The sequence below is a fragment of the Aythya marila genome (genome assembly GCF_965140915.1).
Source record: "Aythya marila genome assembly, chromosome: 7".
NCBI lineage: Eukaryota > Metazoa > Chordata > Aves > Anseriformes > Anatidae > Aythya > Aythya marila.
Genome location: NC_139048.1, coordinates 21,625,011 through 21,639,863, shown reverse-complemented (window position 1 = coordinate 21,639,863; position 14,853 = coordinate 21,625,011). Strand labels below are relative to the sequence as shown.

The following is a 14,853-nucleotide window of genomic DNA, read 5'->3' as shown; positions in this document are numbered from 1 at the left end:
TCTCGTCATTCTCATCTGTGTGTCTGAGTTTAGTTTCTGCCTTTCTGGTGTTTGGTGTGTAGCATGCTCCTGAACACTGTGGGCAGCAGTGGACTGGGAGGGCTGCGTTGTGTGGATCTAGATCCCTAGAAGAGGCTGAGTAGGGACAACAGTTCAAGTATCTCTTTTCTACAGTGGTGTTTAATCACCACTCTCTTATCTGGGGTGGATGAGAAGGTACAGGTGCTTGTGCACTTATTTCTTCTGGAAATGGAGAACTTGTTCCGAGAAAGGTTAGAAGCCTTTCCTTAGCTTCTTGCGGCTATTCTTCTTCCAAAAAGAAGCAACTCCCATTTGATCTCCCATTTGATTTGATGGTTTGGTTACTTCTGGTCTTGTAAGAGCGCTGTGTGGATGGCTTGAACTGCTTGTACATGCAGAAGTTAAGCAGCGACGCAATTAAGTTCTGCCAATATCTGGCCTGCTGTCATCCAAATCTTCATTTGTGTCCTCCTGTCCTGGCCACCCTTGCCCATGTGTTCATGCTTTCCCTACCTTCCTTCACAAAAAAAAAAAAAAAAAAAAAATTAAAATAAAATATCAAACTACTTACTAACACTCCTGACTGCTGATGCCTGGTAATGCTCTGTTCTGCCATGCAGGGTTCCACAGAGAGCTGTAACACCACTACTGAAGATGAGGATCTGAAAGGTAGGTGTTCTGCCTGTAACTTCTAATGTGTGTAGAGTGCAGGCAGGGGTTCCTGAAGACTTGAGAACTGCCCTGATCTAGCCTCCCAGATTTCCGTGTGTGACTCAGTTCATAAATTTGCCATGACACTGTCATTCCTGTCACAGTGGGATGATATGCTGGGGAACCAGCTGACTTGGCCTTTGCAGTATATAAACCCTGTTTGTCCTGAGCTAATTTTTGTCTCAGAGTTGGAACTCTTTCCTTGCAAGTATCTGTTCATCTCCAGTCCATTTCTAGACATGGAAAATCTTTACTAGTCCCTCAAGGTTTGGAAGCTGGCTGTGTTTTTTGTGGTTCTCTGCAGGTTACAGGGAGCTGAAACCTCTCTGTTGTTGCTCACTTGCAAAAGAAGCAGTCTCTCTTCTTGCCTCTTTCTGGGAATCTCTTCGGTGATGTGCACACACCTTTCTTTCCCCTACCCCTCCCCTTTGGGTCTATTTTGGTTTCAAAGACAGATGATTCTCAGCCTGTTGTCTGTCACTGGAAATGATTTCTCATGTCCCTGACAGAGAAGTTGGTAGAGGGAGAGGCTAAGAAGAGAAGCAATTTTGTGCCTGTCAGTGACCACATCATAAATATTCTGTGCTGGTAAAACTCTCTAGGTGAAGGAGCTCTGAGTCCTGTGTCTGCTCATGTTGTTCAAGCAGCTGTCCTCTTCCTGATCCCCTAAAGAAGGAAGAGAAGAAAGAAATTTTCCTGAAGTAGGAAATTTTTTCCTGAACGGGTCCAGGATGGGTGAATGCAGTTGTCATTCAGAGGCAAATGTGATAATAGTTTACATTTTGAGGCAGAGGTATTCTCATTCTCCCTGCAGTCAGTCAGAGTTACGTAGCCAGGGAAAAATCAATGCTGGCTCTGTGGTGTAGCAGCAATGTCACCTCAGCCAGCTGGGCTAATTCCTAGTGCTTTTCCTGTGGTTTATCAGAAGCTGCTGACTTCTCTTATGAGGAGTTGCAAGGAGCAGAAATTCTCCACAGTACTGGTTGTTTTAGATTAGACCTGGCCCCATTACAGCGTAGTATTCCAGCTCTCACCTTTTTGCCAGAGAATAATTTGGGATTTAAGAACCCAGTTTGGAGGGAAGGGAACTGGATGACTTTTGTAGCGTGGTAATGAAACTGATTTATCTCATCTCTGCTGGCTATCTGTCCAGAATAGCTACTTGTCCAGAACCTTGTCTTATTTGGCAGCTTTTGTTCAGGAGAGGTCCCAGCCTTGAGCCAGTTGAGCCAGTGGGTGTCCTGCAAGTCAAGAATATGAATGCTGTGAAGAGAGGAAGGCTAGGTCAGGGATAGATGGTGGGGGAAGGAGGGCAGCTGGCCAGGACTAAATCTGTGCAGAATTATATAGGGCCGCATTGTTGCAGATCAAAACTGAGATTTCTTCAGAGGTTAAAATATTTTGTTATGATTTTAATAGAAGGGATCATTTGAAAACTTGTTGAGCTCACACAGTACTGGTTTGTGCTATGGCCAGCTCTATCTGGTAATTTTAGTGCTTTGCTTTATAACTACTTCTTTTCCGCTCCCGGCCCTTCTGGTTTTAAGTAAAGCAAGCACTTAAGCAAGGCTAAATAGATCGGGGTTTGGGGATACTGGAGTTCTCAGCGTTCTGGTTAACCATCACTGGGAAAAAGGAAGTGCTTGTGCAGCTCTGTTTTTGACCTCTTGCTTTCAATAGGCGCAGGTTATGCAGATCTATTCTGTGTTGTAGGAGACATCATCTTGATACATCAGTGACAGTTGCCTCAGGGCTATGTTGTTTCCAGAGTGGTGGGGCTGAAGGTAGCAGCCCCCCCGTGTCACTATAAATTGCACAGCAGATCCATGTTGTTGAGCTGTCTACTTGGCTTTGCCCTGGAGGATACTCCTGCATGTTTTGTGCCCAGCATTGTGGTTTCTTTAATGTTCTCCTATTTCCTTTCTCTTTTTTTATTTACTGAACTTGCGTGTTTTGTTTGTGTTTGTGTTTTAATTCCCTGCCATGCTAGCTCCCCCTCTCTCCACCGGGGACGGCAGCTCAGTGCTTGAAGGACGGAGGCACAGTGAGAGCAAAACACAGACTGAGTCCATGCAGTCCCAGCTTTCTCTCTGTTTCTCAGCCAGTAAGTCCAGGGGTGCAGTGCTTCACGGCATCTTTTTCCTACTCCTCCCTCTACCTTTCCCATTTCTCCTTCCCCCAGATTTTTCCTTTCCTCAACTTCCTTCCAAAATGTTGATTTTTTTTCATTTTTAGTACTCCAGAATAAAAAGAAATCATCTCCCTTCATGCAAAATACCCTCCTTTGCACACTGAAAACTTCCAAACTTTTCCTTCCCCTTTTGAAAAGGCAGAATCTCATCCAGATCGATTTCATTCCTTTGCTTTCATCTGGGTGAGGTGTGGGCTTCTTAGGAGAGATGTCTCTTGGGGTTTCCCTGGGCAAGTTGCTGCATCTCTGTAGGTTCCCTTCCTGTGAATGGGGTCAGTGGTGCAGTTCTGCGATGGAGGGGGATGTGTGAGGCTGAATTCAGTCTCACTTGGCAAGAACTTAGGAGCTCCCTGGGTGCTGATGGTGCTTGGGAAGTACGGAACAAATGAAAAGCAATTGTTTGTGAGGATGCTTTGGAGAGAGGCTGTCACTACTGCACGACCCTCCAGCATTTCTGAATCCACCATCAGATGCACCTAGTGAAAATCCTTGAATGATGTTGGCTCTGAGGAGCATCTTTCTCTCTGTTGTGCTTTACTTTGCATGTCTGCTGTGCTCAATTGCTGGTAGCGTGGTTAGTCTGTCGACTGTGGTGCCTCAATCCCTCCTGAACCAGCTGTCTCCATAGAGGAATCTGTGGCTGAACACCTCTGAAAAGGGGTGTGAGAATGCTAGCAGGTCAGAGAAGATTGAGGTGGGGTCTCAGCCTTCCCCCTATACGTGTACCTTACTAGTTGTCTGACTGCTTAATGCTGCGACAGAATGATCCTTAATGTGAGCTGGGAACACCTGAAGTGTTTGATTCTGCTCAGGGCAGTCTGGTGGGAAGAGAGGAGCAGGCATGCCCTCTTCTGTCTCCTCCTGTCATCTATTCCTGGTTTCCTGCGCACAGCGCCAGTGCCTCGTGATGCAGCAGTCAGAGCCTCTGTGTTAATATTTCTGAAGTAGCTCTAAGAATGTCAAACTGCTGGTTTGTGAGGCGTAATGGGCAAGGTGTTTTGTCTAGCCAGAATGGAAGGGAAATGATCTCGAGCCCGTTTTGCTGTGAACTGTCCATCACCGCTTCCTTATTACCTCGTTCCTCTTGTTCTTGGTGAGGCCCTGCTTGGAGCCCCGAGGAGCGGCAGCGAGCAGTGCGGGGCAGCGTTCTCCCTCCCCGCTCCTCTCTTAGCTGGTGTGCAGTGGTTTGGCTGCCCTGCTTCCTTTCCCCCCTCTCTCCCACCTCATACTTGCCCTTGTGCTGCTCTGTCACCCTCCTGGCCAGCGTGAGCTCTCCCTCCTCGCCGTGCTCCGAGGGGTGCCCTGTGGGACAGGCCACGGAGCAGAGCAGGGACGGCTCGCTGGGATGGGGGCGTCTCTGTGTGCCCACGGGTTGGGGCTTGCGTGTGTTTGTATTTCTGTGTTGGTCTTTATTTTGCTTTCTGGTTTACGTTTGTTTGTTTATTATTTTAACGCTTACATTTGTTTTGCAGCTACCCAGTCTTGTGAAGAGAAGCTTCTTGCCTGGGACAGCCCAGGGCAGACACTGGAGTTAGAGCGTGCTCGGTCGGAGCCCTTGCTCACTCCAGTAGTTCCCTTTGTGCACAGCAGTGCACCGTGTAAGTTAGCAGCTGGGTAGCAGTAGCCGAGTAGTGCGACTGACTAGCTCCCCTAGGCGCCGGGCTCCCCTTGTCCCCAACACCTCACCCCCCTGGGCGGGCCGCAGGCCTCGGGCCGCCCCCAGGCGGCGCTCCCGGGCCGGGCCGGGCCGGCTGCGGGGAGCGGCGGAGGCCGCCGGGGGGAGCCCCGGGGCCGGGCCCGCGCTGCGCGGCCCCTCGGGGGTGCAGCACAGCCGGTGGGGACGCCTTCCTGCCCCCGGCCGGGGACACTGCCCGCTGCAAAACGCGGGTCGCCTTCTGTGTGTCACTGCGGGCTCGGGACATGTAGGAGAAGCCAGAAGGCAAGCGCAGTCTGGTGGAGGGGACTTGCGTCGCAGGGGTAGGGTCAGCGCTGCTGTGTGGTGATGTTTGGGAGGTGGGTGCAGGTCTTGAGACGAGCCAGCACGCGGTGGCTGCGGTCTGCAGATTTGTCACTCATCCCAAGTGGCGCCTTTCCCATGGATCACGTTTTACAGGCATGGCACACATTTGGGAGGGGGATCCAATGTATAGCCATGCTTCGTGGGGAAGCCGTTCCAGGCGATTTGCTTGTAAAAGTGTTCTTCATAATAGGCATAGCCCACTATGTCATTTTGATCCATTCCTTCTATATGTCACTTTGTATGTGGAAATTTATACAGCCCGAGCGGTAAAACTAGCTCCCTTACCACCATGACCAGTTGTTCCCTAACCAAGATGTTCCCGTGGCTAACTGGGTAGTATAATCCTCTTAATAGATTTCCAGAGTGGGTGCAGGCATCTTTCTGAGCCACTGGGATTATCACCTTGTTGCTCTTCAGCTGTACTTCCCAGTGCTGGGATGATACACGCATGTGGATGAAAGTTTAAGGTGGAGGGGAGTTCGCACTAACATCTTCTGGCGTCTAGAGTGGGAGTCAGCTTTTCTGACTTGGACACCTAAAGATGCTAGGTTATGTTTCAGGGCTGTGCTCCTAATGATAGGCATCCGAAATACCTCAGGTGAGGCTTGCAGAGGTGCTTACTTCTTTCAGGGCCTACAGGAGAAGACTGGTGACTAGTTCCATTTCAGACACCTACACTTCAGATGCCTAAGGGCAGATGAATTACAGTTCTGGTGGTAGGGATTAGAAATTATGTGGTAATGGTGATGGTGAAGATAATGATAGAGCACCTCCTATACGCTTGTATGATGTGTACCATATCCTACCTCAAGGGAAACTGTGGGGAAGGCTGAAGATCTGTTGGGTGTGCATACAGTCATAGACCTTAACTTGTGTTTCTTCACAGAGCTGAGCCAAACTCTGTCAGTGTGAAGGACTCCAGATATCAGTAAGGGTGATGGAAGGCTTCAAAGGGGATGGGGCATGGGCAATCAGCTGTGGTAAACCAAGAGAAGAAAGTGCAGAGGTGCAGGCCAGAGCAAGGTCGAATCAGCAGTAGACAGCTAGCCTGCTGTCTTCACTCGTCCTGAAGTCCAGTGTGCTGGGGCTGGGTTAACAGCAGTGCTGGTAAGGGCTCTGCCGTAGGGATCTGCCTGAGGGACAGAGTGCATATTAGTGTATGCCTAGGGCCTGTTCGTCCAACCCATCTATCCTGCTGTGGTTGTCTTTCTAGCTTGTGGAAGTCATCCCTACATGTCCCAGTTGCTTGTTTGCAGCATTCATAATAGCTGAGGTATTGGTGATGGTGATAGGCAAGTTGTTGGGAGATTTTTTCCAATTCGCTTGGTCTGTGTGGTGGCGATTTTCCCATGGCTACTGTGGTGAAGGGTTTCTACAATTTAAGCTGCTAGACAAATGCTTCACATGGGCAGGTTCACTGACATTCATTGGTCAGAATCCCTGGAAGCACCTAGAGCTGTCATTCAGGAGACACCTCCAGTGCACGAGACAGGCTTTTCTAGAAGAAAAGGAAAAAAAAAAATTGAATATGACATCTTTATTTCATTTCTCCCTGCATTATGGGATCACCATTCCCCTATCATACCACTGCCCCCCTATTCTCATATGGATGGCTGTCGTTACTGCATATCTCCAAAATGCAGGGAGCAGCATCCTATGAGAGCTACACTAATGGTGCTCTGCAAATTGCTTGTAGGAAGCACCCACTAGCCCCATATTCCTATCGAAGTCTTACGTGCAGTTAAATTGTTCTTTCTTCTTGTTCGCAGTGCGTAAGCAGGAGATCATTAAGATAACAGAGCAGCTGATAGAAGCCATCAACAATGGAGACTTTGAGGCTTATACGTAAGTACTGTTGGTTTGTGCATAGATGCCTTCTGACAGGTCACCAATCAGTTCGTGTGCAAGTTATGTTGTGGCTTCCGGGTATGAGTAAGAGTCGTACAATTGGGTATGATAAATATTGGTGTGCTTCTTAGCCTCTCTCACTTGTAGTCAGGAATACAGTAGAGCTGTTTAAATGAACTTGAAGTAGAAGTCAGGTATCAAACAGCAACAGGAGTGGCAAAAGGAAAATGCCCTGGCTTTGTAAGCTGTGTGTGTGTTTGGGGGGAGGAGGAGAGACAGTGAGATGAGCATAAAGAATAAAAGGTTGTATACCAGAAACACAGAGGCTTGTTTGACATGAAATGCCAACTACCACCAACCCTGTGGTTGCAGCAGTACCCCATCCTCTAAGAGCTTGCTCAGACTAGTGAAATGGTTAGGACACAGTGCAAGTCCCATGCCATACCAATACTTCATTGTGTAAGGAGCCTTTGGACTTAGATGCAGGCTGTAAGGCTGTATTGCTTTTCTTTGCAGAAAAATCTGTGATCCTGGTTTGACCTCGTTTGAACCTGAAGCACTGGGGAACCTGGTTGAAGGAATGGATTTCCATAAGTTTTACTTCGAGAACTGTGAGTGGGTAGATTTGGTAACACCATCAGTCTTTTCTCTAATCTTCATTTATTTCACCTTTTTGGGGAAAAATTGCTCTTGTTTTTACTGCCTATCATAACCAGCAAGAACTTGGTTGTACATGGGTTGTGATGCATTTATAAGAGACAGCATTCTTTCTCTCAAAAGCCTTTTTCAGCAACAAGTTCAGTTCTAACCCCCTGATCCCTCCGCTGTACGCATATGATTTGCCTGATGCAAGTGTTTTGTAAGTGTCGATAACAGGACCTCTAAAAGTTTGAGGCACCGGATTTCCTACTGATATGGAAATGGAAAAAATGAACACATTCGCGTGGAAACAACCTGTATGTTTGGGATAGATGTACTGAATGGTCAGATGTGAAGTGTATTATGCACAAACTGCTGACGTGTGAACTTGGAGGTTTCCCTGGGTGGTTTCTGATCTCTACCACCGAATGAATCCCTTAAGTTCATTAGGATACGGGGGTCACCTTTTTCAGTCTGGGGCAGGAAAAAGAGTTGGGAAAAATGCTATCATTTATACCAGTGGATTTGCCTCCCTCCCTGCGTGTTTCCACAGAATGAAGTAACTGAAATTTAAATCCTGAGCTGTTCAATTTCTTTGATTTTTGGGGGATATGTCAAGGTCCTTAGTATAGGCCATTACTAGTGCTCTAACCATGCAGAGACTTTGTCTCTCTAAAAAGCCTGTCCTGGAGTAAGTTTCACGCTTCTCTGAGACCTGTTTGTATTTAATGCAGGCCTGCTGTACAGATATCCTGACTGTTGACTCTTGCTACATTTCTGATAATTGAAACATTTTTTCCTATAACTAAGGAAACGGCAGTACTGATGTTGAAAGAGTAGCAAGTGTCCTTTGCAAAATAAGTGAGAACAAAGAAACCGGGGGGTTCCAGGCAATAATAAGGGCTAAGTTTTGAAAGACAGGTGATAGGGAAAAGATAGGCTTGGAATTTGCCTGGAAATTACAGGAGCAATTTTTGTTGTATCCCAGAATCAAGCTGGAGGTGAGTAGACTACAAAAATTGGAGGCTGCGGGGGAGCTGTTCTCGTAGTGGTAAAATTAAGCTGATGGTTTTGTGTGTTCTGCCAGTACTGTCGAAGAACAGCAAGCCGATACACACCACCATCCTGAACCCCCACGTCCATGTCATCGGTGAAGATGCTGCCTGCATCGCATACATCCGTCTGACACAGTACATTGACGGCCAAGGCCGGCCCCGCACCACGCAGTCTGAAGAGACTCGCGTCTGGCACCGCCGAGATGGCAAGTGGCTGAACGTCCACTACCACTGCTCTGGAGCCCCTGCAGCACCTCTCCAGTGAGGATCATACATGGGTATGGACTAACTGGGAAAGAATATATCGTACACATCCAAGGCTGCTGTATGTGGGAATTCAGTGCCATACTCCCAGACTATTCAAGGGTGTTTAGCTGTGAGAGAACCATTTTTAGTTGTCTGCAGGCTAAAAATGTCCACTGGTCTGTTGCAGCCTTGTCCTCTGGTCTCTGGAGGATTATCTGACACTCCTGACAAACCAAAGCCATGTGCCAGATGGTTGCTCCTGAGCATAGATACTCTTGTACCTGCAGTACTCGCTCCTGTATATTTAGCTTTGTGCTCAGACAGAGCACACAGAGCAGAGTATCTCATAGTGTGCACGTGCACAGGTTTGCTGTTTCCCAGCTGTCAGGGATCTACCTTTCCTGTACTTCATTACAGAAAGGATTCTTCTTTGGTTAATGTAGCATTGCCAGATAAAGCTGGTAAAATCTTGAGCTTTGACAAAAGCAAAGAGGTCAGTTAGCAGGTGCCGAAAAATGCCTCGATCTAACAGACCTGTTCTGATAATGCCAACAGCACAGGTGATTAAAACTACCAGCAAGGGCAGATACAGGCTGTCAGACAGAGGAGTGAATCCAGCCTTGAGCACAAGCTGTAAGTGTTGGTGTACAAGGAGAAAAAGGCAAGCTTGGGAGAAAAACTGGCAGTGAAAGGTTCTTTTCGTATAACGTACTGCCAAACCCTGGGGAAATTACTTGTCTTCTTAGGCTAGTTTAATACCTTGTCTATGAATCAGGGAATGGACAGAGCAGGTAGAGTAGTTAGGAGAATTTGAATGACATGTTGGTGATTTCAGAGAACTTTTTAATGAGAATGTCATACTCTAAAGAGTATGTTAAAAAATCTGTAGAGAACAATTTCTATGCCATAAGAATAACGATGTATTTTTATAAAATTTACTACCAATTTGCTGATGAGCAGAAGCTATTTAGCTTACAATGTTGAAAAACTCAGAGGAAAAGAAATCTAAACAAATGATAATGTTAGAGGTTTTAAAACATTCCCCAATTAGCTTGACACAATTCAGCATGGGAGGAAACTTCAATTATAAAATTTGACTTGAAGCAACAATTGTTTCTTGCTCTTGAAGGAGAACAGTATGGTTCCACTTACTTTTTGAAGTATGCTTTTTAGGCATTTTGGTGTCTTTATTACTTTACTCTTATTGAGATGTACAAAATCTTTCTGCTTCCTTTCGTTGTATACTGAAGTATATGACATATTCATTTTAAAGATCTAAGCTTCCTAATCTTAAAACCTTTTTACTCATAATTCTCTATTTCAAACAAAAACAACAACACTTCTACACCGGGGAGGCAAGCTTTTTAAAATGTATTCATTTGAGAACAAGCCACTTGAGTATAGTTACTGCACCATGTGTACTACTAAGAACTAAGCCAAAAGCAGTTTGCGTTCATTTGGATTGTGAGGGATTGAGCCCTAGTGAAGGCAATGGAAAGGAATGTGAACTACCACAAGCAGATTGCAGAGGTCACAAATGGAATTTGGGAAGCAGAAGTCAGTCAGGATGCCCTAAAAACCAGGGGAGCTTTCAAGAGAGCTGGACAATCAGCTGATTTTTTTTCAGCAGGGAGTAAGGCAATGAGAAGGATAATGCCATTGGAGGGAAACAAAAAATAACTTCTTTTCATTGTTCTTCATCATCGAAGTGTTGAGGGAGACTTACGTCTTAAACATAATCTGCTGTGAAGTCTCAAAAAAAGATGCAGAACAAATTAAAAAACTGAAGACTGGTATGGCTTGGTGACTATGCCTAGAAGTTCTGAGAAAGCTTAGGAGTGAAGTGTCGTAGCTGCTACAGAGGAGTTGTGTTTCCTTGACTCAGCTGCTGAAACATTGCACCTCTTCCAAAAGTATGTACTGGAGAGCTTTTGAAAACTGCAGAGTAGAATCCATTTCCAAACCACAAAATGTTGGTTAAAACAATATTTAAAAAATAAAATTAAGTTGAAGTATTTGTATGCATTTCTGGGTTCTGAAGGAAGTGTAACCACATGCAGTTATGAGTGGTTCAGCCCCCAGTGAACCACATGGAATCATTTGTGAGCCGTGTTGGCCCATGTGCATTGAAGGTTAAGGATGAAGAAGGAATGAGGTGAATAATAATGCTTAAATAGAAATCAATGGTTTGTTCTCACCTGCAAGGCAGAGTTCAGTTTTGGGTAAGTCACCATGAAAAGATACAACAGCTATAAAAGAAATTTGAGGATAATCAGAGGACTTCTGTATGAGGAGAGAAGAGTAACCAAGAAGGGAGAGAACTAATAAGAGAGTTGGAAAAAAATAAGCAAAGTAAGAAATTGTAGAAAGATGATTTTGGCTGTGCCAAAAATCATCTTTCTATATATAAATATGAAAAAAAATCAACCAAACTTAACTGATCAAAATAAATCCAGTAGTTTGACGCAATGAGATCAGCCAGGAGGACCCTTTGCTAAAAGCCATCACTAAGGCTACAAATTTGCAAAACTGCAGAAAAGGTCATACATTTGTTTAGATATTAAGAACATCCAGAGCAGAAAATGCTGAAGACTTTAAAATAATAGTTATAGATCTTTCTATTCAAGGCAAACGCCAATTGGCAGTGAGGTGGAAATTGTTCGTTAGGGCCAGACTCTTTGATCACCCCTTTGGGGAAACTTCTTCAACTTCTGGCACATGCCGCTATTAGATAGTGGACCCAGATATGCTCCAATCAAGCAAGTAATTCGTTTGAGCAAGTAGCTCAATTTTGTTGGCACACTCAGCCACCTGGAAGGGAAAGTGTGTTCCTCATGTCTTCAGGGCTCTGCTAATGAGTTCCAGTCTGATTTAGGAAGGGTTTTTCCCTGCGCCAAATACTTACCCATAGAAAAACTTGTTTTATTAATTGAGCTAACATTTGGCTTTATTTCCTTTCATCTTCTGCCCTCTTCTCTCTTCTATCTGGGTGGACGCTACCTCTTCATGACTGCAGCAACTTGTGGAGATACTCAGCTGGAGGGCAATATCTTCTTAGCACGCAGCTCTGGAGTGCCTGAGTGACAGCAACGGTCATGTCTGTTTTGACATTAAAAAAAAAAAAATACAAATTACAAACAGGCAGCAGCCAAATGCACGAAACCCTGCATGCATCTGATGCTCCGGGCGCTGCCTTTCTGTTGTTTTCCATGGATCCATCGTGTCTGTTTCTGCTGTACGAAGGTGTTTTTAAATCTAAAAAAAGAAAAAAAAAAAAAAAGACATGTTGTTTGTATAAAATAATAAAAAAACAAACAAACAGGAGTAATGCTAAATAAATGACAGATTATCCAACGTGCCCCCTCCCCCAGGGCTAAGAAAATGGCAGCAGCTGGAACATCTTTCGGAAATGAAGTGAGGGGGAAAGCAAAAGTGAAGGAGAGAGAGAGAGGGAGAGCAAAAAAAGGAGGCGGCTTGAGCAGCGGATGGCTGAACTGTGCTCCGCAAAGCCATGGTGGAAGTTAACATCGCGTTCAGGCTGTGCTGTGACTTCAATCAGTGAGTGGTGGCGAGGAGACCCCAGAGGAGCCAGTGTGAAGACTGGGGCGCAAGAGTGAGGAGGCGCTTCTCTTCCTATTGCCCAGCAGACTGACTTCAGCCTGAGCTTCTTCTTCGATTTCTGCACAGCAAAAACGTTATGGAAAGCTGGTTGCTCAGCTGCTGGATCCCAAAACAGACTTTTTTTTAAAAAAGAAAAAACAAAATGGGATGTTGATATAAAACTAATGGTGTAAGTAAGGGTTAAAAAAAAGTGGGTTTAAGTGAATATAACTTAAATAGAAGCTTGCTCTTCAAAGATACAGGTTTTAGAAACAGCCACTACCTGGCCAAACATGGATGTTTGAAGCCAGCTTATTTAATTAAAAAAAAAAAAAAAAGAAAAAAGAAAAAGCGCTAAAAACAGCATTAAGAGCAGAGATTTTAGAGGAAGAGGGTACATGTATGGGATTTTCTATTTTTTTTCTTTCTAGTAGCATAGTTGGGATCCACAGTGCTGCAGAACACGTGTTCCTTAGGAAGCAGACAAGAAACTTAGTGTTATGTTCTTCATGAAGACTTGCACATACACTCCTATACGAGGCATAAATAGCGTGTGTTTTTTATACTGAAATATATGCACCATAGAAATAACGGGGTTACCTGGCCTCCTGTTTGGTTTGTTCGATTTCCGATGAAAAAAGCAGTGGGAGCCAGCAGCCCCAGCCAGGTGCTTGTCCCCACCACTAACCCATCTGATGTTTGTAAGTGTCATGTTTCCTAGTGTTTATTTGGGTAATTTTTCTATTTTTTACAGTGATGTTGTAACACAGAAAACTATCAGATCAGAACCTCAAACCGTAGCTGTAGGACTCCAGGCCGCCTCCTGGTGTTGCCTCTGGGTGTTAGAGGATACCTCATGAAGCAGAGGGGAAAGGGAATTAGCACATGTGATCTGATGTTTGTCCTTTGGGCCAATTCATCTTCCTTTCTTTTCTTTGCTGGAAAGGGAGTCCATTTTCTTTATTCATTAGTTGGGGAATATGGAATTGTTTTGTTGACCTTACCAAGAACTGATCCTAGCCCCAAGCAGAAAACTGCCTTTTTGGTGGACCCTTTCAGTAACAGGGTTTGTCTTGACCAAGGGGAAGGACAGTGTTACTCATTCTTTATATCATCTGGGATGGGCTTTTACCTGAATTTCTGTCTACCCCCTAATTATTTTTTGTATCTTTCAAGGCAATTGATGTGATTGTGTTGACAGCATACAAAATGTGAGGCAACCTTTTTACAGACTACGGAACAGAAGAAAGCTAATTTGAAATTTTAATCCTTATTTAACAGCATGCAGAAAGTAAAAGCTGTTGCACAAAGTGTGGCTGTCTGCCCTGGATAGCTGTCTGCTCCCTTTGTCAGAGAGGTGCTAACCCACACCAGGATTAGATCAGCTAACCCGTGAGGAAGGAAAAGACCATCTACATGCCCCAGGTTTGTCAGAGTAAATACTCTTTTATTCCTCCCTCCACCATCCTGGGGAGGAATTGTGGGGCTTGAACCTGTAGGGGGCAAACACTAAATGATATTATTTCAAAACATTTTAAAGACAGCACTAAGCCACTGAGTGAAGTGGAAAAACAAGAAGCCTTGATATTTTATTCAGTTGTTGTTTTTTTTGTTTTTTTCTAAGCCACAAAGAGAGAGCAAACAGGAGATTACAATTATGCCATTTTAAAAAAGATAAATACAAAACATTATGCATGCCTTCTTTAGGTCTGATCTTCCTTGTCTCTTTACCTGATGATGATGATTAATACATAAAACGAAAACCCTCTGTATTACGTACCTGCATCTTTCAGAGAAAAATTAAAAGGAAAAGAACTGTTGGGTTTTTTGGTTTTGCACAGTCTTGGAGACAAACTCTTTTTTTTTGTTTGTTTGTTTTGTTTCCTTTTTAAGTTAATGAGAACCTTAGCTTGGTATGGCCATTATCAAACACAGCTGTACACCTTTAGCATTCTTAATGTTCTCTTATGGGGCTAATATAAGCATCTATATAATATATATTATAAATATCACATTTTAAACAGGAAATGGAAGGCATTTGATGCAGAATTTTTGCATGATATAGAAATAATTAAAGTTAGCTAGTGTTTGTTTGTTTGGTCTGAATGTTGGTAGAACCTTCATAGCTTTGTTACAATGAAACCTTGAACTGAAGATATTTAATAAAATAACATTTAAACAGTGCACAGTTTTGAGTGTCACACTTTTCATTTAAACCATGGGACGATGTGTAATTGGCACTTCTGGGATAAAAATCATTCCACAAAGCTATTTTATATTTCAATATATCATGTGATTAAAAAGCCACATTTTGAAAAAATAAAAAGGTAAGTGGTATCATTAATGGAAAGAAAAAAAAAAAATAAAAAACCAAAGGGATAGTAGAACCTGTGAAAACGGTTGGTTCTGTTCCTGGTGGTCTAGCCTAGCTATGCTGTTACCTCCTTGCTTGCTGTGTTGCCTTTACCAGTATTTAAGCTTTTCTGTGGAATAAACTGTCTTGCCTTTAGGTTTGCTTGATG

At 44.3% G+C, this 14,853-nt stretch overlaps 1 protein-coding gene across 11 annotated transcripts in view; it reads left to right on the top strand.

The window, feature by feature from the left end:
* CAMK2G (calcium/calmodulin dependent protein kinase II gamma) overlaps positions 1 to 14,515 on the top strand; it is a 109,588-nt gene extending 95,073 nt beyond the window's left edge. For 5 of the 11 annotated variants that reach the window (XM_082764751.1, XM_082764748.1, XM_082764746.1 and 2 more), the window contains 6 exons: positions 642 to 690; positions 2,723 to 2,836; positions 6,713 to 6,788; positions 7,308 to 7,402; positions 8,518 to 8,763; positions 11,748 to 14,515. In XM_082764751.1, the coding sequence (XP_082620877.1) occupies positions 642 to 690; positions 2,723 to 2,836; positions 6,713 to 6,788; positions 7,308 to 7,402; positions 8,518 to 8,750 (567 nt within the window). In that variant the 3' untranslated portion in view covers positions 8,751 to 8,763; positions 11,748 to 14,515. Of the gene's footprint in view, positions 1 to 641; positions 691 to 2,722; positions 2,849 to 4,395; positions 4,522 to 6,712; positions 6,789 to 7,307; positions 7,403 to 8,517; positions 8,764 to 11,747 lie in introns of all 11 variants that reach the window. The other 6 variants (XM_082764744.1, XM_082764753.1, XM_082764750.1 and 3 more) reach the window with 2 other exon arrangements.
* The last annotated feature ends 338 nt before the right edge of the window (positions 14,516 to 14,853 follow it).